The 24,547-nt window shown below is 46.3% G+C and overlaps 1 protein-coding gene across 1 annotated transcript in view; it reads left to right on the top strand.

Annotated features, from left to right (window-relative positions):
- Positions 1 to 24,547, top strand: part of SEC23A (SEC23 homolog A, COPII coat complex component) — a 754,311-nt gene that overhangs the window by 72,283 nt on the left and 657,481 nt on the right. The window contains exon 6 of the mRNA XM_069208610.1: positions 7,159 to 7,238. Coding sequence (XP_069064711.1) covers positions 7,159 to 7,238 — 80 coding nt within the window. The remainder of the gene's footprint in view (positions 1 to 7,158; positions 7,239 to 24,547) is intronic.

Below are 24,547 nucleotides of genomic sequence, written 5' to 3'. Positions count from 1 at the left end.
CTGTGCGTGTGTCTCAGGTTGAGTGCTTTTTATTAAATAGTGTGATTTTACATTACGCAAGAGTTTTCAGAAGATTTAGTCCGTAGTGGCCGGTGTCACAGAGGGTCCCTCGATAGGGCCCGATTCCGATAAACAGTCCGGTGTGGGGGGACGGTCACTGACTGTTTGTGAAATCTCTGTGAAATCTCTGTGTCTGAGCCAGAGTTCAGAGGGAATGTGGCCATTGCTGTCGGAGTGTGTATCGCTTCTCTTCTTTCTCGGATTAGTTGTTCCAGGTCTGGGGCACATTTGGTTGGTTCCTTACGGGTTGTATTTCTATTTCGGTCCCGTTTGTTTCGGCCGCGCCTGACCTGGGGTGCTTGTTCGATTCGTTCCGGCGTGTCACCTGTTGACAGTCCTGTCGATTCGAGCCATTCCCATGTTGCTTCGGGGGTGGAGAAAAAGTGCGTTTTGTCCTTAGCTACTACACGAAGTTTGGCTGGAAATAGTAGTGAGTAGTTTAGGCCCAGTGATCTCAGCTTACGTTTCACAGGGAGATAAGAGGCCCGATCCCTCTGCACTGTTAGGGTGTAGTCTGGGAACAATAGTATTTGCACGCCGTCTATTTTGGGTGGCGGCGCTGCTCTTACTGTTCGTAGTATGATGTCTCTATCCGCGTAGTGGAGGAGGCGTATTATAAATGGGCGCGGAGCGCTCCCCTATGGTCTGGCACCGGTCGGGACCCGATGAGCGCGCTCTACAGAAAAAAAGGAAGTGAGTGTTCCATCTGGTACCAACTCTCGTAGCCAAGTCTCCGAATAGGACATCGGATCTCGCCCTTCCGTACCCTCTGGTCGATTTAACACTCGTATATTGTTCCTTCTGGACCGGCCCTCCGCTTCCTCTGCTCGCCGCTCTAGTTCTGTCACTCTGGCTCCTATGTCTTCCATTCCTGTTTTCAGCTGGGTGGTCGCAGGCGTTAGTTCCTGTATTGTGGTTTCGATCTCCTTGGTTCTGTCTGACAGTTTGCGATGGTCCGCGTGTAGGAGAGTGAGATCACTTGCTACTCTGTCTATCTTGGCTTCCAGGGACGTGCGAGCGCGCTCCAGGGAGTCTCCGATGCGCTCCACCGCAGCCAGTACCGCATCTAATTTTTGGTTATCTTGAGTGGAGATGTCCTGTATTTTTCCAGATCCAGCTCCAGAGCGGAGTTGTCCAGCTACGGCAATGGCTTAGTTTGTTGGGGGATTAGTTTAGTTTCTGGCCGTCCCTCCACACTCAGATCGCTGACGCGCACACTATATGTGGCGGACTAATGTTCGTCAAGTTGTTGAGGGGTTATGCTGTGCGTTATTAGTTTCCGGCTGTTTGGAGACGGGTTTCTGTATTATTAGACTTTTCTGGGTCTTTGGCGTGGATTCCCGTTTTTAGGTAGGCCTGTGAGAGATTACTGTTGGCGGAGACGTCTCAGTAGTGTTTCGTTTGTCTTTCGAGTGTAGTGGGTTGCGTGACTTCAGTGCTGTAATTTCCTCGCTGGAGTCTTGTGTTTGATTCAAGGGAGGACGGGCCCGCTTGTCGGGGTGTTGAGACCGTGTCCCCACGACTGCACGTGCAGCCCTGTTGGTTAACGCCTCCTCTTGAATTTCCTTCACAGAGGGGACCTCGCGTCGTCTCAGGTCCACCTCTATGTACACGTTTGGGCTTTTCAGTGGGTGGCTACCAGGTTCGGCTTTCTGAGTCCGGCTGCAAAGGGGTGTCTCTGGGCGTGGTATGCAATAGCTTTCTTAATGGGCCTGTGCTCGTTTTCCTTTTGTTTTCTTTCTCCCTCCTCCTCTCGCCGTCCGCCCCCCCCCCTATATGAGGTTGGTGTCCAGGGGGGGCCTCCCAGCCTCTGCACGCCCCTGTAATAGGGCCCTTCGTTCCTCCCCACCCGTCCGTCGTTTTTTATTCAGGGCCCCATTGGTGTCCCAGGGGCCGGCCGCAACAGATCACGTGGAGAAGAGGGGAGGCCTCGAGTATCGCTCTCAGTCAAGTTACCACCTCGGCTGGGCGCCCCGCTGTCCTTTATTTTGTGCTAGAAGGGGGGGGAGGGGATACTCCTCTCACCGTTTGTGTTGAGGCGTGCACGGCGGGGAGACCAGCCGCAGTTCGGTCTCCGCATGCGGCTCCCGCCGCGCCCGTCGCTTCTCTTCGTTCGCGCTCTCTTTCTCACTGCTCTGGCCCACGCCGTGGCCCGCACGGCCGCGGGAGCTTCCAGGGGTCTGGTCTGCCGGGAGATCGGCCCAGGGAGCTCCGATACCTCCCCCGAGACCAGGCGATCAGCGCAGGGGGTCGCATTCCCCCCGCACCCCCACTTAGATGTTTTTTTCGCCGGTTGCGGCGAGGAGCTCTTCTAGCTCGCGCCCACCATGTTAGGTGGCTTGGCCATGCCCCCAGCTCCAACTCCCTTGATGCTCAGATGGGCAATGCATCAACTATGCATTACCTCAACAAGCAGGGAGGAGCAAGAACCAGGTCTTGTCACATGATGCCCAGGCAATCTAGAGATGGTTTCTGGCCAGGAACTTATCGATAACTGCTACTCACCTTCCAGGAGTGCAAAATACCCATGCTGAAACAACAAATGCCAAAGCTTCGCATTGAGGTACTTCCAACCAGGGACCCTGGGCAAAGCCCTAGGGATCAATTGGTCGGGATATTTCTCTCTGCTTTTCTGCCAATTCCCCTAATTCAGGCAGTCCCCATCACACTATCCCAGTCGAGAGCCAAGATGATACTCGTAGCTCCAGAGTGGCCATGTCAATGGTGGTTTTCGGGCCTCCTTCACAGTCCATCCATCCACATCTCAAGCTGCCATGCGGACCAGATCTATTAACGAAATTCGGAGGCCAGATGGTGCATCTCTATTTGAGTTTGGCAGCATGGCTCCTGAGCTAGTGCAGTATGGGCTCCTGAATCGTCCACAAGACTGCATGGACATTCTTAAAGAAACCAAGTGTCCTTCTATGCGAGCTGCTTATGCCTTCAAATGGAAGAGATTTTGCACATGGTGTTCACCTAAAGACAAAGACCATACCACCTGCCAGGAAGATGTCATCCTTCTATACTTACTCCATTTGGCACAATCTTGCTTGCATTTATCTTCTATAAAAGTCCCCCTAGCAGCTCTTACTGCATTCAGAAAATGTCCTTCATAAACTTCTTTTTTCTTAACCCCTGTCATCAAGGATTTCTTTGAGGGTTTGAAGAAGGTTTTTCCTCCCATGAGGCGCTCTTCTCCTCCATGGGAGCTAAATATACGTAATACTCTTTTGAGCCCATAACTAAGGCCTCTCTCCAACATTTATCTTCGAAAACCACTTTCCTAGTGTCCATTACATATGCCCGCAGAGTTAGTGAAATTCAGCCACTCTGTTCAAATGAACCATCATTTTATTCTGCTATCAAAAAAGATACCAAAAAACTCCCTACTAGATCAAAAGCACACTCTATTCGAGGGAAAGCAGCTACTATTGCTCTGCTGCGCAATATTCCTATCCCAGAAATTCTTTAGGGCAGCAACCTGGAAATCAGTTCACACATTAACTAAACACTACTGCTTAGACTCTGACACTAGATCAGACGCTCGAGTGGGGCAGGCTTCCCTCAGGAGTCCCATTTGCTTAAAAATGTTTCCAACTTATCCTCTGTCTGTTCCCCCACTCTCTGTTGGGATGAGCTTGCTAATCTGTTCATTGCTTATGACTATACATGGAAATCCCATACAAGAGAAAGAACAGGTGCTTACCTGTAACTTCAGTTCTGTCGTAGGGGAATTTTCATAAGTCATAAGCAACCCTGCCTCTTTCCCAGGAGAATAGACGGAGGTATTGATACGCACTATATAAGTCTAACATCACCTTTAAAAGAACTAAAGCAACTGCCATCAGCTGTGCATGATGGAATACTGTTGGTCTCTGACTTCTTAAAGGCACAGTCTCTTTTCTAGCCATATAATGTCAGCCTTTGGGGCTACTCTGTCCTTCTCCTTCATCTCTATCATGCAAAAGGTGTTTGTGAGGGAGATTCATTTTGTTGACAAATGACTCTCAAATTATATTGTGCTGGCCCTTTCTTTGATTTAAGATGAGTTCAGCCAGCATAGTTTATGTACATATGCTGCATTATGTGTCCGTTTCTTAAGTGACTTTACAGGGCTCTCTGAAGAAAGGAGAAAACTTCCACCTAAGATATTTTAAAGAAGTGCTCCGGGGTCCTCGCACGTGGGCGGGACTATTCAGTGCTTATGGCTTATCATGAAAATTCCCCTACGAGAGAACTGGGGTTACAGGTAAGAAACTGTTCCTTATCGGTGCAAAAAAAGTCTCACCTATCAATGTGGGATGTTGAATTGTGCATACAGGAACTGCTGTCAACAGCTTGTCCATACAATCCTGCTACGTGGATTGGAACTAGAAACAACCCTGCAGCGGGTCAGCCACTCACAGAGGCAAAAAAACAATAACTCCTTCTACAGGGGCAATATTTGTCCCCTGAGGTGCTGGTTCATGTATATCAAATATGGTGACTTTCAGCTGGCCCTCTTACAGTAGTGTTGCTCACTATGCTTGTTGTAAAGTACACAGTCCCCACAAAATGTTATCTTATTTTATGTGATTAAAATGTACAGAGTTTGCTGATTCCAACTGTAAAAAGTGGATCTATGGCAGCCATTTTAGAGCCATTTAAACAGGAGATAGTCTCTTCATCCTCTGCAGCAGTGGGAGCAGGTTTTACTGTTTGTCTGACAGGAAAGAAAAGAGCCAACCATCTAAGTGAACATACAAATGAAGAGCGCGTTGCCAAATAGAAATAGCAAAAGTGGAGATTGTTTCTTGGTGTATATCGAGTAAATTCAGACTGCAGAAACTCTGGCTTCTGGTACCATATAAAGCGCTGTATAAAACAAAAAGGAACTTTAAAGTCCTGGATAAAATCACGATCTGAAGCAGTCTCACGGCAGGTATTGCGCAGCCTAATGCTTAGAGGCAAGCCTCAGTATTTGTAATTTTCCAAACTACTCCAACTTTGATATGCATATACCATTGGTTCCATTGCTGTAGTCTAGCTGTAAGCAAATAAAGGTGTTGGACACCTTGCTGTAGTATAGAAAGACTAACTAGGGAAAATGTGAAATTACTTCAAGGCACTTTTTGGTTACTGCATTATCTGAACTAGAAAGAGTTGAGCACCTTTTTTTAATAAGGACTATTGGTATCTTCTGGGTTATTGCCAGATCAAAATAACTCATTTGGTTAGCATTAGGGAGGCTAGATAAAATGGGATAATGCATGCCAAAACTTGAATTTGTAAAATAAAGTATATAATTTGAATGTAACTTATATCGGTGTCCATGTACGCTAGAAGTTTGGTTTGAGTGACCAACTTCTGCCACCAAATTAAAGCCATGTTTAGATTTGACTCATTTTTTATGAAAGGATGCATAATGGTAACATAATATAACCAATAAATAAATCAAGGCTCAGTCTGTCCCACAATTGTGGTACCCCAACAGCTACTTGGAGGTATTGGGGTCTAGGTGATAACCTTAATGCCTTCTTGACAAGATCAGGTGTTACAGAGCCTGCAAGAGAGAAATGCATATGGAAATTAATTTAATCACTTTAGTGACTGAGTCGCCCAGTGGCAGCAGTTGAAAGCCCACAACTATAACAATAGGTGCTCCTGCAGCATTATTTCAGGAATGTTCTACCATCTGGTGTCAGTAAATCACAAGCTACATTGCTGTTTTCTACTTTTCTCTTAGGTTTACTGGCCAAAGTAAACTTTTGTCTTCTCTACTGTTGTAGTGACTGATGTACCTCACCCTTTCACTCTGTTACCCAAACTCTCCATGCATCTTCAACCCTAGCCTAAGACTTTCAACTTTTGTAAGATGTCTTCTAAGAACTCCATAATATCTTGTTGTCATTCTGCTCAATCTCTAACCTTAGTACTCTACATTTCTTCACCACTCGAAGTCTACGTTCTTCATGAACAAGGGAAGAAACAATCCTATCTGTCCTTTTTATTTTTTCTCTGCCATTGGATTTTACCACTTTGGTGTACCATTCTCGCAATATTGCAAGGCCCTTTTATGGACCATCAGAATGTGCCTTTCCTCTGAGGCATCACTGCCTAGAACAGTCCATCTTTCAGCCACTGAAAGCTGCCTGAGTTCCAGGTCATTATGAATCCCAATTTAATCTATGCACACTCTTCATTTCAGGAAGGACTGCCGTGCACCAACTGAGCACTGTTTGGGCATCCTTGTCCAGGGAACAGGGAGTGTGCTGCTAACACTAGCCTCCCCTCTGTCCTGACTTCATTTTCTGGGCAGTGATAAGTCTCCTTTTCATCGTGGCACACAGTGATCTCTTACTTCACCTTTATTTGTGAACCATGAGTTCTCTGTGTGGTGAATCTTGACCCTACTTCTCACTTATCTAAGGCATGGCAGCCCACAACTCCAAATGGCCCACAAGTGAGCAGTGGTGGCCAAGATCTAGGGTCAGATTCACTGCCCGGCTCTGTCTATGGCAAGTTTTAGTGCTCAGAGGGCCTCAACCAATCTTGTCCCACAGCTGTAAATAACCATTGTAATTGGTATTCATTCACATGTAGGGCTAATATAAACAAAGGGAATTCTTGTGGCCTCAATTAACATTTTCCAGAGTGGTGGTTTTATTTTGTGACAATGAAATAATGTTTAGAGTTGCAGAAAATAGATAGCCTTGTTATTTGAGCCTTATTTTTTTACCAAATTGGGGTAGTTCTTGACAAGTAAATAGACTGCATGCCACCTTTCGGCCTGCAGTAACCAACTAGAGACAGTCCAAGCTCACAGTTGTTGCACAATCCTGCAGTCTTTTTATTTTGCATGTTTCATTGAACACCTGACATACTGTACTAGGCTGGGTTAACCAGCTGATGGTCTCTGAAACGTGACAGATTCCTCACCCAGTATGTTAAATCTATCAGTTTAACCTATTGTGTCATACTTAGGAGGCAGTTGCACAAAATTGTAATTGCCTACTTAAATTTAGAATGATAGTTAAGTTTTCTTCCTTTGAATTAGTTGTAGTTGGTAAGTGCGTTTAATATTTGTTTAATGTGTCTTTTTTAATTCTTTAAAAACAGGAAATGTTAGGACTTACTAAAGCCCCAGTTTCACAAGCAGCTCGAGGACCTCAGGTACAACAGCCACCACCTTCCAACAGGTAATTTCAGAACCAAATATATATATATATATTTTTTTCCTTAACATTTTAAAGTAAATTTGTCTGTAGCAATTTATATATTCTAAAGAGCGGAACCGTAAGAAATTATTATTTGGGGTCGGTGAGACACTACCCCTAGGAAGAATTGGAGAAATTCGTAACAAATGTTGCATCGATAATGCACCTTGCCTCTAAAGGATTTAAAAACAACATTGATATTTTAGTGGATTTCACCTATTTACTGGGGCTTCAGAATTTTTTTTAAAGAATGGTTGTTGCTATAACAACATATGCTATTAAATGGCACCACTTCTCTTTCTTTTATACTGGCTTTTTTCGAGGGCATTTCACTTTAGCTTTAGCTTTAACTACACATTCCATGTGCTCCTGCATTTGCAGGAATATTTATGTCCTTTCCATCCTAGAAGTTTCTTGCAAAGCTATTTTAAGGCAACTACCTGCTCTGCCAGTTCTTTAGGCCTTGTGGCTTCCTCCTTAGTTGTACTTCAGTCATATAAGAGCTGCTAAATGCGGGGTTATAAGAAATTGGATTAATAATTGAGGTGTCTGATGACCCATGTAAGGAAATGCCTCCTTGGCATGGTTGCCCCCTGACTTTTTGCCTTTGCTGATGCTATGTTTACAATTGAAAGTGTGCTGAGGCCTGCTAACCAGGCCCCAGCACCAGTGTTCTTTCCCTAACCTGTACTTTTGTATCCACAATTGGCAGACCCTGGCATCCAGATAAGTCCCTTGTAACTGGTACTTCTAGTACCAAGGGCCCTGATGCCAAGGAAGGTCTCTAAGGGCTGCAGCATGTCTTATGCCACCCTGGAGACCTCTCACTCAGCACAGACACACTGCTTGCCAGCTTGTGTGTGCTAGTGAGGACAAAACGAGTAAGTCGACATGGCACTCCCCTCAGGGTGCCGTGCCAGCCTCTCACTGCCTATGCAGTATAGGTAAGACACCCCTCTAGCAGGCCTTACAGCCCTAAGGCAGGGTGCACTATACCATAGGTGAGGGTACCAGTGCATGAGCATGGTACCCCTACAGTGTCTAAACAAAACCTTAGACATTGTAAGTGCAGGGTAGCCATAAGAGTATATGGTCTGGGAGTTTGTCAAACACGAACTCCACAGCACCATAATGGCTACACTGAAAACTGGGAAGTTTGGTATCAAACTTCTCAGCACAATAAATGCACACTGATGCCAGTGTACATTTTATTGTAAAATACACCCCAGAGGGCACCTTAGAGGTGCCCCCTGAAACTTAACCGACTATCTGTGTAGGCTGACTAGTTTTAGCAGCCTGCCACAAACCGAGACATGTTGCTGGCCCCATGGGGAGAGTGCCTTTGTCACTCTGAGGCCAGTAACAAAGCCTGCACTGGGTGGAGATGCTAACACCTCCCCCAGGCAGGAGCTGTAACACCTGGCGGTGAGCCTCAAAGGCTCACCTCCTTTGTGCCAACCCAGCAGGACACTCCAGCTAGTGGAGTTGCCCGCCCCCTCCGGCCAGGCCCCACTTTTGGCGGCAAGGCCGGAGAAAATAATGAGAAAAACAAGGAGGAGTCACTGGCCAGTCAGGACAGCCCCTAAGGTGTCCTGAGCTGAAGTGACTCTAACTTTTAGAAATCCTCCATCTTGCAGATGGAGGATTCCCCCAATAGGGTTAGGATTGTGACCCCCTCCCCTTGGGAGGGGGCACAAAGAGGGTGTACCCACCCTCAGGGCTAGTAGCCATTGGCTACCAACCCCCCAGACCTAAACACGCCCTTAAATTTAGTATTTAAGGGCTTCCCTGAACCTAAAGATTTAGATTCCTGCAACTACAAGAAGAAGGACGGCCTAGCTGAAAACCCCTGCAGAGGAAGACCAGAAGACGACAACTGCCTTGGCTCCAGAAACTCACCGGCCTGTCTCCTGCCTTCCAAAGATCCTGCTCCAGCGACGCCTTCCAAAGGGACCAGCGACCTCGACATCCTCTGAGGACTGCCCCTGCTTCGAAAAGACAAGAAACTCCCGAGGACAGCGGACCTGCTCCAAGAAAAGCTGTAACTTTGTTTCCAGCAGCTTTAAAGAACCCTGCAAGCTCCCCGCAAGAAGCGTGAGACTTGCAACACTGCACCCGGCGACCCCGACTCGGCTGGTGGCGATCCAACACCTCAGGAGGGACCCCAGGACTACTCTAAGACTGTGAGTACCAAAACCTGTCCCCCCTGAGCCCCCACAGCGCCGCCTGCAGAGGGAATCCCGAGGCTTCCCCTGACCGCGACTCTTTGAATCCTAAGTCCCGACACCTGGGAGAGACCCTGCACCCGCAGCCCCCAGGACCTGAAGGACCGGACTTTCACTGGAGGAGTGACCCCCAGGAGTCCCTCTCCCTTGATCAAGTGGAGGTTTCCCAGAGGAACCCCCCCCTTGCCTGCCTGCAGCGCTGAAGAGATCCCTAGATCTCCCATTGACTTCCATTACAAACCCGACGCTTGTTTCTACACTGCACCCGGCCGCCCCCGCGCTGCTGAGGGTGAAATTTCTGTGTGGGCTTGTGTCCCCCCCGGTGCCCTACGAAACCCCTCTGGTCTGCCCTCCGAAGACGCGGGTACTTACCTGCAAGCAGACCGGAACCGGGGCACCCCCTTCTCTCCATTCTAGCCTATGTGTTTTGGGCACCACTTTGAACTCTGCACCTGACCGGCCCTGAGCTGCTGGTGTGGTGACTTTGGGGTTGCTCTGAACCCCCAACGGTGGGCTACCTTGGACCAAGAACTAAGCCCTGTAAGTGTCTTACTTACCTGGTTAACCTAACAAATACTTACCTCCCCTAGGAACTGTGAAAATTGCACTAAGTGTCCACTTTTGAAACAGCTATTTGTGAATAACTTGAAAAGTATACATGCAATTTTGATGATTTGAAGTTCCTAAAGTACTTACCTGCAATACCTTTCGAATGAGATATTACATGTAGAATTTGAACCTGTGGTTCTTAAAATAAACTAAGAAAAGATATTTTTCTATACAAAAACCTATTGGCTGGATTTGTCTCTGAGTGTGTGTACCTCATTTATTGTCTATGTGTATGTACAACAAATGCTTAACACTACTCCTTGGATAAGCCTACTGCTCGACCACACTACCACAAAATAGAGCATTAGTATTATCTCTTTTTGCCACTATCTTACCTCTAAGGGGAACCCTTGGACTCTGTGCATGCTATTCCTTACTTTGAAATAGCACATACAGAGCCAACTTCCTACAACCCACCTCAAGGAATAATCACAGCCCATGTCAGCGTCAACCTTCAAAGTCACTAAACTAACCTGAGCTCAGACCCCTGGTAGTTATGGCACAGAGTTGACAGGCTTAACATAGGGCAATGTGTAAAGTATTAATGCAAGTAACAAAGTCAAAATGTAAAATAATTAACTTTCGTACCAAATTAGAGAAATAAGCCATATTTAATAAATAAAATGACAAAAATCCAATAAGAGGAGCCAGGAAGATTTTTAAAAAAAGTTTAAAGTAGAAATAGTGCCTAAATGTACAAGAGCGCACATGAATTTCAATAACTGTGGTAGACTGGGACTTAGGCGCAATTTGAGGCTGACTGCGATGGGGTGTGGGTTGGATACAGCTATTAGATTCATCCTAGTCAAAGATTCTACTTTCTGACTTCGTCCTTTAAGTCCAAACCCACTGCAGGAGTATACTTCCAAAGATGGCCAGGAGCTCAGGGGAGGCAATTAGAAACTCACAGGGGGTTAGGCAGAGGCCAACAGAAGTTTCAGTCCAGGCCCAGTTGCCACTGGTCAGCTGGGTACTTCCAGGAATAGGTCTCTTGTAGCTTGTTTTATCCCTGTAGCTTGAAAACGATTCCTGCCTTAAGAAAATTGGAGTCCACTGTTTTATTCTGGGTACAAGAGGGAGCAGGACCTGTCCTTCGCGCTTCTCTCAGGTCACGGACGGCAGGTCCAGTCTTCTTATCTTCCGCAGGTCTAGAAAGTGTTCTTAAGTGGGTGCCTGGAGGTGCCACATTTATGCCTGGCACTAGCTAGTGGGCGGGAAGGACTCCTGGGCATGCCTTAGTCAATGGGGTAAAATTTCCAACTGCCAACTCTACCAATTTGGGTATTTGCAAGATGTCGAAAGTCTTCTTTCCACATTAAACATGGGCTCTGAGGACTGGGGTGTGTGTGTGTCTAGGGAGTACACTGTTGCAATCCTAGTGTCCTTTCACATCACTTAAATCCAGTTTGAGGCAGTCCCTGTACCCACGGTGAGCCTAGAGACAAACGTCTTGTAGGACAAAAGTTACCCTTCACCAGCTTGACAGTGGATCCACAAATGCCTTGGCATCCTGTTCTCTCCCCTTTGAAGTGTGCTCCGAGGGTTTTCATGTGAACCAAGCAGACCTGTCACCCATGATTTGACACTGTAGTGATAGAAAGCATGCCCATCGCCCTCCAGCCTGCGTATTCACAGAAGTGATCTCTGTTGATTCAGGCCAGTCTGTTTGCTCCTACTATGTATTTTATACCTATTGACGGCTGAGTACTGGCTGGGAAAAGCTAGAGAGCCAATACAAATTAGCAGCCATGCATCTTGGACAGGGAAAAGGTAACTTTTTAAACGTTATGTTTCCTTAATATTTACTACAAGTCCAAAATCATCATTGAATGGGATTTTTAATTACTACTAAAATAGTTGTTTAATTATGTTTGTAACTGTTTTATTTCCTGACACACAGTATTAGTATTTAAATCTGTACTCTGGTTTTCTACATAGAACAGCTAGGCCTGCCACAGTGGAAATAGCTGGTGGGTGCTAGTCTCTGTTAGGCCATGTTAACATTAAAATTCTACAGGACCTGCTTTTAAATACCATGCACCATACATTGTAGGTTGCAAGGCCTACATTAGGTGTGACTTCTTATTTAAAAGGGAGAGATTTTTTTTTTTTACTGTCAAAAGGGTTTATTTTGGCAGGTCATAGTGCATATTCTGAACCATTACAGCCAGGCAAGAGTGGTAGGCATGAAGCCATGTTTGCATTGTCACTGTAGTGGATGGCGCAATGGCTGCTGCAGTCCATTGGTGGTATTTAACTTCCAGGCCCTGGGTACACTTTATACCATATAGGAAGGACTTACAGGCAAGTTATGTCAATGTGGGATATGCCACTTCAACCATGTTTTAAATGGGCAAAGGCAGCTTACTACTGGTTAGCAGAAGTAAAGCACAGATTCTAAAGCTGGCTAAAATATAGAGCCCAGTAAAAGGCGTAAAATCCTGGATGCCCATGCAGAAAAGGTGGATTTCCTACAGGTGTCGACCATACTCAAAGGTATTTTGCCTCTGATGACAAGGACTCTTAGCCCACAATTGACTGGATGCAGCAGCCATTTCAAGATTTCTTTGCTGCTTTAGTCATCAATTGGAACTAAAATGATGCTGCAAAATGATGTAAACTCGAAATTGGATTTTTTTTTTTTTTATTCTTCAACCCTAGAGTGCCTGGTTGTAGAAAATGCTTATTTATGAATGTGTTGTTTTCTCTGATTATGTGGATAACTCTGTTTGGGTTGTGCCTTGGTTGTCATTGAACATTTGTGTTGAATGGCCAGCAGGGTGTGTGCAACCTATGCCTACTGTGTAAACAAGACTGAAGAAATAGTTCCACATTGAAATACAGGACAAAAACACTGATAATTAAAGAGTGAAATTGTTTTGGCCCTCTGCGCAGAGGCACAAAGATCTGATTTCAGCAACCTAGTGGTTTGAGAGCAGAGTTTATAAAATATGGGTCTAATCTCTGACGAAGAGCCTGACTGTCGAAGAAGGGGCAGAAGAAGCATTTGCTAGGTATGCAGTTTTTTTATTTCTACTGTACTGAAATTTTTTAATGTAGAACTACCAAGACTGTCCCACAAAACATTTCGTTAGAGTTGAAAACCAACATCTACAGTGCCTCTTCCTGAACAACCATCACAGTTATAAAAGATTGAATTTGAAGGAAAAAACACTATGTACTTTTTTTCTGATGGATACATATAATAGCAAATTCTTTAGCTAGTGAATACTCCTAGGCATTAGACAGGATCCTGATATTTTCCTCAGCAATTTCTATGTGCGCAATAGGTGGTGTTGTGATTATATAGATTAAATATCCACCAGAAAGACTTTACTGAAGTAACTTATTCTTCTCCAGTATTGGATCTTTCACAGATTCAAATGCTTGAATCAATTCTTGTTGTCGAAGTCTGAGTCTCACTGTACCATTGTAAAGCAGTGTAATGTTAGACACCAGTCTGGGCAGGCCATAAAGCAGTCACTTTAGTAGCATATCTCTATCATTTAAAAGAGACTAAACTTCAAACAATCGTGTGGAAGCACCACCTAGAACACTCACCTCAAAGGCTTCTGTCTCCCAGACTTTTTTTACCGCTCGTCGTGCGAGGGACTCTCCCTGAGTTCTCCTTAGTTCATCCTATTCCTCAAACTTCAGAGAAATGTATTTTTATCTATCAAATACTACTTGCTACCATCTGCTTCAAATGTGACTTTACAATGATGGAACCGGCTGAAAAAGGTCTTTTTGGAACATGTGGAAAGAGGAGGCTGCATTCCGATGACAAGCACAAAGACTGCACATTCTGCCTTTACCCATCCCACACGATGAAGGATTGTGAGGTATGTCGTACCTTTTATTCAAAAACCTTAAAGGACAAAGAGGGGGGATTACTGCTATGGCTCCAAATACGTAAAGCTAAGGAGGACCCTGTTTCAGGGGATGACAGTGAGAATTCTTCCTCATCCTCCAGGAGAGTTCATAAAAGGGAGAGGGGGAGATCAGAAGTTCGCGCACCTCAAGAGCGTCCCCGGAAATCTACTAAAAACACCCACCACGAGTCTCCCAAATAATTTAGCCTCTCAGAGAGACACTCCCACAAACATAAAGGACTTGATTTTCCCTCAGAAAATCCAGGGAAATCGAGATCTGATTCTTATACACCTTCACCTCAGATTTCTCCCAAACCTAAGAAACCATTGTCAGCATTGCCGCTAGAGAAATGGTCGCCAAGCACACTGTCGAAAAATAAATTGTCTGCTATGCCATCTGATGGCGGTGGCCACCACAACTTCCACCAAAACGTCATCTGTGATTGTTGTCGGATCACCGTCGACTACCACCACATCATCGACAACAGTCTACAGGACTACAGTGTGTATCCTGTCAACATTCGAAGTAGTCTCTGTCTCATCAGCGGTGATGACACCATCGACGGTGAAACCAATTCCAACCACAGCGCTGGTGAAACCACAGTCGACGGCAACTTTGTGGAGGAGTGAAAAATACAATGGAATTTTAAAAAAAATTGGGAAAAACGTTTCTCTGATGCCAAAAGATACATTCCCAAAAAAAGTGTCCCCTTTACCACCCAGTCATCTCCTGGATGAGGAGACCCAGATGGAAATGGTCTTTTCGGGGTAGCTCACAGTCCTTCAAAGGTACATGTGAAATATTAGCAGGACGATTATGATGAGGAGGAGGAGGAAGAGTACTATGTCCAGGAATATTACCCTCCTCAACAACACTGCCTTCATTATCAGGAACAGTTGCAGCGATATCAGCAACAACAGTACCAGGAGGATATGGTATGTGCACCACGGGCACTGGTCTCAGACCTGCAAATGATGCTGGTGGATTATCAGACGCTTTCCGCCCACAACTACCTTGTCGTTAGGACCCTTTTAGTACCCGTGTTTGGCATCCCTAGCTTAGCTTAGTTTCACGGTTTATCCTTTTTACATTCATGCACATTTAGTCAAGGGATAGTTTCAGGAGGTGGTTGTCTGACATTGTGCATCCCAGGTACTCTATCACCCTCAGTCCCGCTTCAGCGTTCCAATAAAACAGTCCTATTATAGTTTGAACAGCATGTAGCCCAGACTCAAATGAGTAGTCCCCAGCGTCTGGGTATTTTGAGTGCCAAAGCTTTACCACTTAATTAGTCACATCCCATTGTCTTAAGGATTCGGAAGCTGCCATTGCATAAGCATCCTTTAAGGGAGAGGCAGATCTATCTATGTTGGTGTTGGCAACCCAGTTAAAATCACCGCTCCAGAGACAAGAGGCATAAGTGTAGAGCAGTAGAACCATGGTTAGTTCCTCCAAAAGAAAAAAAGAAAAAATGAATGAAGAAACAGCCATCCCTGTACTGGTGTCATGGAGCAACACCAGCGATGGCGAGTAGCAGTTAACACTACCTCTACAATCACACATCTGCCCTTCAAGTCCATCAGTGAGTGATGAACTGTGAAAGGAATGAACACCCACCGTTGGACCCAGAATAGGAGGTGCCTATGGTAGTACCCCTCCATCTCTTCAACATTCCAAGACACGAATTGATATTTATCAGTCGCCTTTATAATCTGAGTGTGTAATGTTCTCTGGAAGGAATGCCTAGGAGCATCAGGCAGGTCGCTCATCCTGTGCCCCATTGCACCATACCACTCCACACATTATAAGCACGATGCACTGACCCAGAGTAAACATAATTAACTTCCCTCCCTTCTCATTCTTCTAGGCTGGAAGGCTCCCCTTATCCCCCCAAAAAACAAAAAAAATTAGGCCATGCTCCGGGAGATGGGGTCCCAGTGGCCAAGATCAGCCTTGAAAGGGGGGGCAGGAGGGGGGCACGCTCCCCCCTCCCCTAAAAAAGAAAGAAAATGTAGGCCAGGCCTCAGGGGATGCGGTCCCTGGGGCTGAGAGCGGCCTGGGGTGGGGAGGGGCCAGGTACCTCCCCTCCACCCCCAAAAATAAATGAAAACAAATTATATGTGTAGGCCGGACTCCAGGGGATAGGGTCCCCTCGGCTGACATCAGCCTGGTGAGGGGGTCTGCGTGCCGCCCCTCCTCCCCCAAAATTAATATTTAGATTGAGCCCCGGGGGATGGAGTCCCTCGGGACGATATCGGCCTGGGGAGGGGGGATCTGTGTGGGGTTGGGTTGTTATATGGGTTGGGCACAGGGACTAGCCACAGGCCAGGCCCTACGACCAATCCCTGCTGCACACGGCCGTGGGCAGTGTTGGGTGGTTATAGGGGTTGGCAGCAGGGCTTGGCCAAAGTCCAGGCTCTCCAGCCAACCGCCGCCGCGCGCAGCTGAATGCACGATTAAAGCATATGTCGAAGACTACCCACTCTCCATCGAGGCCTCTCTCGATGTTGGAAACTAGATTGACATTGATACAGATTTCAGCACAGTGGCTTTGAGACCTTCAAGAGGGGTGCCTGTTCCATCAGATTTTGGTTACTTCCAAATGTATTCTCTTTCTTGTGTCACTCTTGAAATACTATTGTCAAGCACTCCATCATTAAAGGATTCAACATCTACCTGTTTCTCACCAGGCACACCACTCACTACAGTGCCTCAGCAAACATCACTGCAGCAACCTTTCTCTGCTCCCACTAGATGTCAGAGAGACAGTAGTCCACATTTGCCGGTTCTCCGCCTATGACTCCCCAAAGATCTAGAAGTCCAAGTTGGTGCTATTGTTCATGTTCCAAATGAAGAGGTAGATCTGGGAAAACATCTGGAGGTAGGCCATCTTCTCATTTGCGATCCAGACGATTTAGTAGAAGTACGATATCATGTTTTCAGCAAAGAAGGTAATCTCCATCCTGGACAATAACCACACATTTGTCTATCTCAGACTTCACACATACTCTGACAGACACACCTCGAACAATGGTCTCATTGATTGAGGATCTTACAACCTTTAATGATATGTAGGAAGCTGGCCTGCTGTGTGGTGAGCACCTTTGGTGTTATCACCTTATTCCAGGTATTCCCTATTATTGAGGTGTATTCAGTGTCTAGGAAGCCAGGCTTTCTGGAGGTAGCTATGGAGGAGCAGCTAAGGCTTATCTAGGAGACATGCAAAGCTTATGCACTACCACTATACAGGGAGTGCAGAATTATTAGGCAAATGAGTATTTTGACCACATCATCCTCTTCATGCATGTTGTCTTACTCCAAGCTGTATAGGCTCGAAAGCCTACTACCAATTAAGCATATTAGGTGATGTGCATCTCCGCAATGAGAAGGGGTGTGGTCTAATGACATCAACACCCTATATCAGGTGTGCATAATTATTAGGCAACTTCCTTTCCTTTGGCAAAATGGGTCAAAAGAAGGACTTGACAGGCTCAGAAAAGTAAAAAATAGAGAGATATTTTGCAGAGGGATGCAGCACTCTTAAAATTGCAAAGCTTCTGAAGCGTGATCATCGAACAATCAAGCGTTTCATTCAAAATAGTCAACAGGGTCGCAAGAAGCGTGTGGAAAAACCAAGGCGCAAAATAACTGCCCATGAACTGAGAAAAGTCAAGCGTGCAGCTGCCACGATGCCACTTGCCACCAGTTTGGCCATATTTCAGAGCTGCAACATCACTGGAGTGCCCAAAAGCACAAGGTGTGCAATACTCAGAGACATGGCCAAGGTAAGAAAGGCTGAAAGACGACCACCACTGAACAAGACACACAAGCTGAAACGTCAAGACTGGGCCAAGAAATATCTCAAGACTGATTTTTCTAAGGTTTTATGGACTGTTGAAATGAGAGTGAGTCTTGATGGGCCAGATGGATGGGCCCGTGGCTGGATTGGTAAAGGGCAGAGAGCTCCAGTCCGACTCAGACGCCAGCAAGGTGGAGGTGGAGTACTGGTTTGGGCTGGTATCATCAAAGATGAGCTTGTGGGGCCTTTTCGGGTTGAGGATGGAGTCGAGCTCAACTGCCAGTTCCTGGAAGACACCTTTTTCAAGCAGTGGTACAGGAAGAAGTCTGCATCCTTCAAGAAAAACATGATTTTCATGCAGGGCAATGCTCCATCACACGCGTCCAAGTACTCCACAGCGTGGCTGGCAAGAAAGGGTATAAAAGAAGGAAATCTAATGACATGGCCTCCTTGTTCACCTGATCTGAACCCCATTGAGAACCTGTGGTCCATCATCAAATGTGAGATTTACAAGGAGGGAAAACAGTACACCTCTCTGAACAGTGTCTGGGAGGCTGTGGTTGCTGCTGCACGCAATGTTGATGGTGAACAGATCAAAACACTGACAGAATCCATGGATGGCAGGCTTTTGAGTGTCCTTGCAAAGAAAGGTGGCTATATTGGTCACTGATTTGTTTTTGTTTTGTTTTTGAATGTCAGAAATGTATATTTGTGAATGTTGAGATGTTATATTGGTTTCACTGGTAATAATAAATAATTGAAATGGGTATATATTTGTTTTTTTGTTAAGTTGCCTAATAATTATGCACAGTAATAGTCACCTGCACACACAGATATCCCCCTAACATAGCTAAAACTAAAAACAAACTAAAAACTACTTCCAAAAATATTCAGCTTTGATATTTATGAGTTTTTTGGGTTCATTGAGAACATGGTTGTTGTTCAATAATAAAATTAATCCTCAAAAATACAACTTGCCTAATAATTCTGCACTCCCTGTAGTCACACAGCACTTACACACTTGAAAGAACCACACAGTGTTACAAAAATAAAGGTACTTTGTTATTGTAACATACTAAAATACTGTATAGGCAATATTCTACTAGTAAGTGAGTAAACACACTATTATATACACCTTAGTAATCAGGAATGGGCATAGAAAGCAATAGAAAACAGTGAAATAACAGTAAACAATAGAGGCCCTAGGGGGAGGCCGAGCCATATACCAAAAAAATTGAATGCAAAAATGGAGACCCCCAGCTAGGTAATTGGAATCTGTAGATGGGAGCCGGATGAACTGGGAACCCCAAAAGGTAAGTACCAGAGTGCTGCCCAGTGACAAGAGAGGAGAGGTAAGTACCTGGTTCTTCCCAAACCCACAGATAAACTGTAAAGGGACTGTGCAAGACCCAAGCAAGACTGGAAGAAACAGAAGATGGATCCTGACAGAAGAGGACCTGCAAATGAAGGCAACCAAGTCCAGATCTAGTTGGAGTGTCTGGTTGGGGCAGGAGCAACTAACCACCATTCTGGAGATGCAGGACCAGGTCAACGGTGGAGACCAGGAGTCTGCTTTGCAGCACAGGAGCAGAAAAAGAGTTCCAGAAGTGATGCAGTCAGTGTCCCATATCGGAATTGCAGTCAGTCAGTGGTGTGGAAAAACCACCAACAGGCCTTGGCAAAGGCAAGAGTCGCAGATGAAGAGTTTCAGAGCTGCTGGGGACGAGGAAGATCAGAGGGGACTCAACCAAAGGAGGGGAGTCCCGGGTGACCCTCAGCAGTGAGAAGAGCCAGAAGTCGAGGATGCAGCTCCCACAGGCAACTCACAGACAGCAGGCACAGGAGTCACAGTGAGGCCCACTCAGCACACCTGGAAGGAGTCCCACTTTGCTGGAGCCACAGGCAGGGGACTACCCGTTGCAGAGAAAGGTGCTGGAGTCGGCTGGCTACATGGAGCCTGAAGATCGCTTGGAAGAAGAGCTAACAAGCCTTGGTAGCTGCAAGAGTCCCTGCACAGGGTTACGGTCCTGCAAGAAGAGGCAAATTCTCAACACCTCCCAAGTTGGACAGCTGGTACAGAGTACGAGGGGACCAAGCCAGACCACCACCTGTGTTGCAGGATCCACGCAGAGTTGCAGAAGAGAAGATCCATGTGGCAGGTCATCATTGCAGTTGGTGCCTGCGGATGCAGGGGAGTGAGTGACTCCAGCTCCAAGGGAGAGTCCTTCTTGCTTCTGGTGCAGACTGAAGACTTGCTGCCCTCAGAGGATGGACAGCCGGGGAAATTTTGCAGTTGCTGGAAGGAGCCGGAGAAACAATGTTGCAGAGCTGAGTCGTCACTGGAGCTGCAGGTTGTAGGGTCCTGGGAAGTCCTGTTGTGGTTCCAGTTGCCAGACGTTGAAGTAAACGTTGCAGAGGAGTCCTACTGGAATCTTGCATGTCAAATCTGAGGACCCACCCAAGATGGAGACCCTATATAGCCCTAAAAGGGGGATTGGTCACCTAGCATGGTGACCACCTATCAGGAGGGGTCTGTGACGTCACCTGCCTGACCTGGCCACTCAGATGCTCACAGAGGCCTCTGCCCATCTTGGATTCAAGATGGCAGAATCAAGTGGCCACCTAGAGGAGCTCTGGGTACCACCCCTGGGGTGGTGATGGACTGGGGAGTGGTAACTCCCCTTCCATTGTCCAGTTTGGTGCCAGAGCGGGGACCAGGGGTCACTGGACTGGTGCAAGCCGGGTTATGCAAGGAGGGCACCAAATGTGCCCTTTAAAGAATACCATTGGCTTGGGGAGGCTACCGCTCCCAAGACATGTAACACCTATTTCTGAAGGGAGAGGGTGCAGCCTCCCTCTCCCAAAAGAAAGCCTTCCTGGGCTTGAGCTGTTCAAGCAGCAGGAGGCCAGAAACCTATCTAAAGGATTGCAGCAGCGCAGGCTGCCTGGGAAAACCCTACAAACTGGTAGGAGCAAAGCCGGGGGTCCTCTAAGGAGCTCCAAGAGTGCATGGAACCATACAACCAATACTGGCAACATGATTCCGACATGTATGGTACCAAACATGCCCAGATTAGAGTTACCATTATGTAGCTGGACGTAGGTAGTGACCTATGTCCAGTACATGGATAAAATGACTTCCCCGCACTCAAGAAGTATAGGAAAATGGAGCTGGAGTTTTGTGGGGGCACCTCTGCTCATGCAGGGGTTCCCTCACACACAAGCACTTACACCCTGCCTGCTGGGCAAGGAGGGCATGCCATAGGGGTGACTTACAGTGACCTGGTGCAGTGACCTGAAGTGAAAGGGTGCATGCACCTTTTCACACAGACTGCAATGGCAGGCCTGCAGACACATTTTGCATGGGCTCCCATGAGTGGCGTAACCCCTGGGTCCCCAATGACCTTGGTACTTAGGTACCATATACCAGGGACTTACATGGGAGCACCAGAAGGCCAATTGTGGGGTGCAGAAAGCCAGGGACAATCAAATTTAGAGGGATATAGCACAATCACTGGGGTCCTGGTTAGCAGGATCTCAGTGAACACAGTGAAAACCCACTGAAAGCAGTCAAAAAGTGGGGGTAACCATGCCAAAAAGAGGGTACTTTCCTACAGCATGTTCAAGACGTTACATCAAAAATGTCATCAAAGCCTCTTATCCCTCTGGGTACTGGTCTGTTCGAACCTGATATGCAGCTGTTTCTCACTCCTGTGTCAATAAAGTCAGCACCATCTAGACTATTAAAGAAGTACAGGTCACCAGACCAGGACCCTCCGTACCTGAGAACAGACTCAGTCATGGTAGTGGCAGCAAAGAAGGCTGTATGTCCTCTTTGTTCCTTTCCACCAGATAAAGAAAGCAAACAAATGGACTCTGTTGGCAGAAATATGTGTGGAATATCATCTTCCTTCATGAACGCCGCCAGCACTGCTGCTCTTTTGGGGAGATATGGTAGATCTGTAAGGGACTCTCTCCAAAGATTTGGTGACAAGCTACCTAAGGAAATAGGCAAAACTTCCAAGTGTTCCTTAATGATGGCAAGCCTGTCTCTAACCTGATAATTGGTACAGTATCGACACTTGTGATCTGGCAGCACATGGCTATTGCTATGGTATCTGCCTGGGACGAAGTTTGTGGCTCAGACTAACTGAACTCAAGCCAGAAGCACAATAATGAGTCCTGAACCTACCATTTTCTGATTGTTCTCTCTTTGGTTCCCACGAAGACGACAAAATATTTTGCATGAAGACTGAGATGGAGATATTAAAAGCTATAGGCTGGGAGAAGAGAACATACTTCAGAAGAATAAACAAACTCTATCATAGATATTTCCTTCAAAGGCATCAAACCCCACAGTGTTTGCATCACCAGCAGCAACATTAGAGGCAGTCTTACTACCCTTCTCAGCCCTCCACAAGTAAAGGAAGCCTCCAAAAACAACCTGCGGTTGTCCTACCAAACAGTGACTCTTCCCTTCTCTTTCAGATGGTCACTCTTGTGCAAGGAAGGGACTATAATCAGTTATTTACAAGCGTGACTTCCCATAACACCAGACAAATGAGTCTTGAATGTTGTGCAGAACGTTTACTTGTTTTGTTTTCCCAAGTACCCTATTCATCCTATTCCTACAAGGATAAAAATCTGCTGCAGCAAGATATGCTGAAGAAGGAAGTCTACATCTAACTAGAAAAAAATGCAGTGGAGGAAGTTCTTTTTCATCATAAAGAATTGGGGATTTATAGCCGTTATTTTCTGGTTTGCAACTAGACACAAATAAAAGAGCTCAGACCCATTTCTGATCTCCAAATACTGAATAAATACATAAGAGAATATGAAAATTCATTGAAATTTGTTAATTTTTAGCACTTTTGCAAACATATATGTAAATGTACTATTGTTAAGGGTTGTATAATGTTATCTGGCCATTTTTAAAGTGCTCTGGAATTCCTACGCTTGGGTGGGACTATACAGTGCTTATGCCTATGGTGAAGACTCACCTGGGAGGGAACTACGATTACAGTTGAGTAACGTTTCTTTCCTCCAGCACTGGATTTTTAAAAAGTCTTTTTTTTGGCATTTATTCATAAGCAAATAAAGTGTGCATACCCACATTACATCTTATGAAGCACTAAAAGATTCCAGACTAGGATATGGTTTGTTGGATAGAGAGACTGGCACAATACTGTCCATAGATGTTCAGGAGGTGATTGCAGGAGGAGGGATGAAGCAATAGCTGCGAAGAAGGTCCCTTGCCAATAACTTATCTCCCCGTCGAGAGGACTATGGGAACCATGTTCTGTACTCAATCTAATGTCTGCTGAGAGCTTCCCATCCCCAGTCCTTAGAACTCCCTCCATCTGCCACATATTTTTTCATACTTCTAAGACAACCCCGGCAGTGTAAAGCACATTTCCAGACCCCATGCAAGCTTCTGTTCCTGCATATCTACAATTCCATGCCAGGGACCTCTTGCGTCCTCCAGACCAGCTCAATGCCCCTCTTTGCTACTACCAAGCCCAGGGCAGGTCTATATCCCCCATTATGCCCAGGAGCATGAACTAGGGGTTTGGCGGGATCTCTTCTTCTTATGTCTCCCAGTACTTCTGAATCTCCCGACATACGAAGGAATGAACCTGCATGCATATTACATCGTAGGCAGATGGATGATAGGTTGCTCCCCATTTCTGAAACATGTCCCACCATAAGTAAACCCTGTGCAGGATTTTAAGCTGTATCAGGTGGAAGCACCCCCTGATGGCCATCTCCTGCAGGTGCATCAGCGCCATGGCTTGCTCCCAGCGTCGCCGAAGGCCTCCATGGCCATCAGGACAGTTGTTAATGAGTACTCTGTATGTGTAGGATAATGCCCCCCTCCCTCCAAGTGTCCTGTCAGCAGGTGGGTCTCTAGCGGGAAGGAGTCGGTCATCGAAGCGCAGTCCACCATCTCTGCCCATAAAGTGTGTCAAAGCTGGGTGTACGTATAATGTTGCACTTGTGAAAGGCCACAAATGATTTGATTGCTCTGTCAGCTAGCAAGTCTTCCAGGAAGTCCATGCCGCTCCTCCCCCAGCGCGCAAAGCCTTGCAGCTTTATCCCTTTGTGGAGTGTTTCTCCCATCCAAAGCTGTGTGAGCTTAGTCCCTTCACCCTTTCATCCCACCTAAGACTTCACCTTGTTCCACGTCATCAGTGGCACCCCCTTGTAGTCAACAGAAGATTTGTTCAACCCTTCCCATCATGTACATTGTACCTCCAAGAAGGGTACATCATGGAGCACCTTTCCAGCACACCCTGGGATCACCCCGTGGGGCATGTGCTGAATCATTTATCATCTGTATTTCTGAGGGCCAGCAGTATGCCCTGAAGTGTGGTAGGGCAATCTATTATACACTGTTCAGCAGATGGTTGGCAGAACTATACGGGGACTCTTACCTCCACCCCTCCCTAAATTCTACCCCCACCCAAACCCCCATCTCTCCCACCCATATCTCTCTCAACCTCCATCCCATAGAAGTTGCTGAATGTTTCAGGTATGGGGAATTACATGTTCTATAATATATATAGGAGTTTGGGAGAGTAATCATCCTGAGAATGGCAGCTGTAGCGAGGAGCATCAGTGTGTCCTCCACCTGGCCAAATCCTCCTACAGTCGCACCAGTTGAGGATCCAGGTTTTCCTCCTGGAAGTGTTCTGATTTCTGAGTAATATAAATACCCAGGTATCGAAAGCCCTTGGTGGTCACCTATCTGAATCTAAAATCAATATACCCCAGTACCACCATCC

This window comes from Pleurodeles waltl, chromosome 9, assembly GCF_031143425.1.
Source record: "Pleurodeles waltl isolate 20211129_DDA chromosome 9, aPleWal1.hap1.20221129, whole genome shotgun sequence".
Classification (NCBI taxonomy): Eukaryota; Metazoa; Chordata; class Amphibia; order Caudata; family Salamandridae; genus Pleurodeles; species Pleurodeles waltl.
Note: the sequence above shows the minus strand (reverse complement) of the source record. Positions and strands in the feature narration are given on the sequence as shown.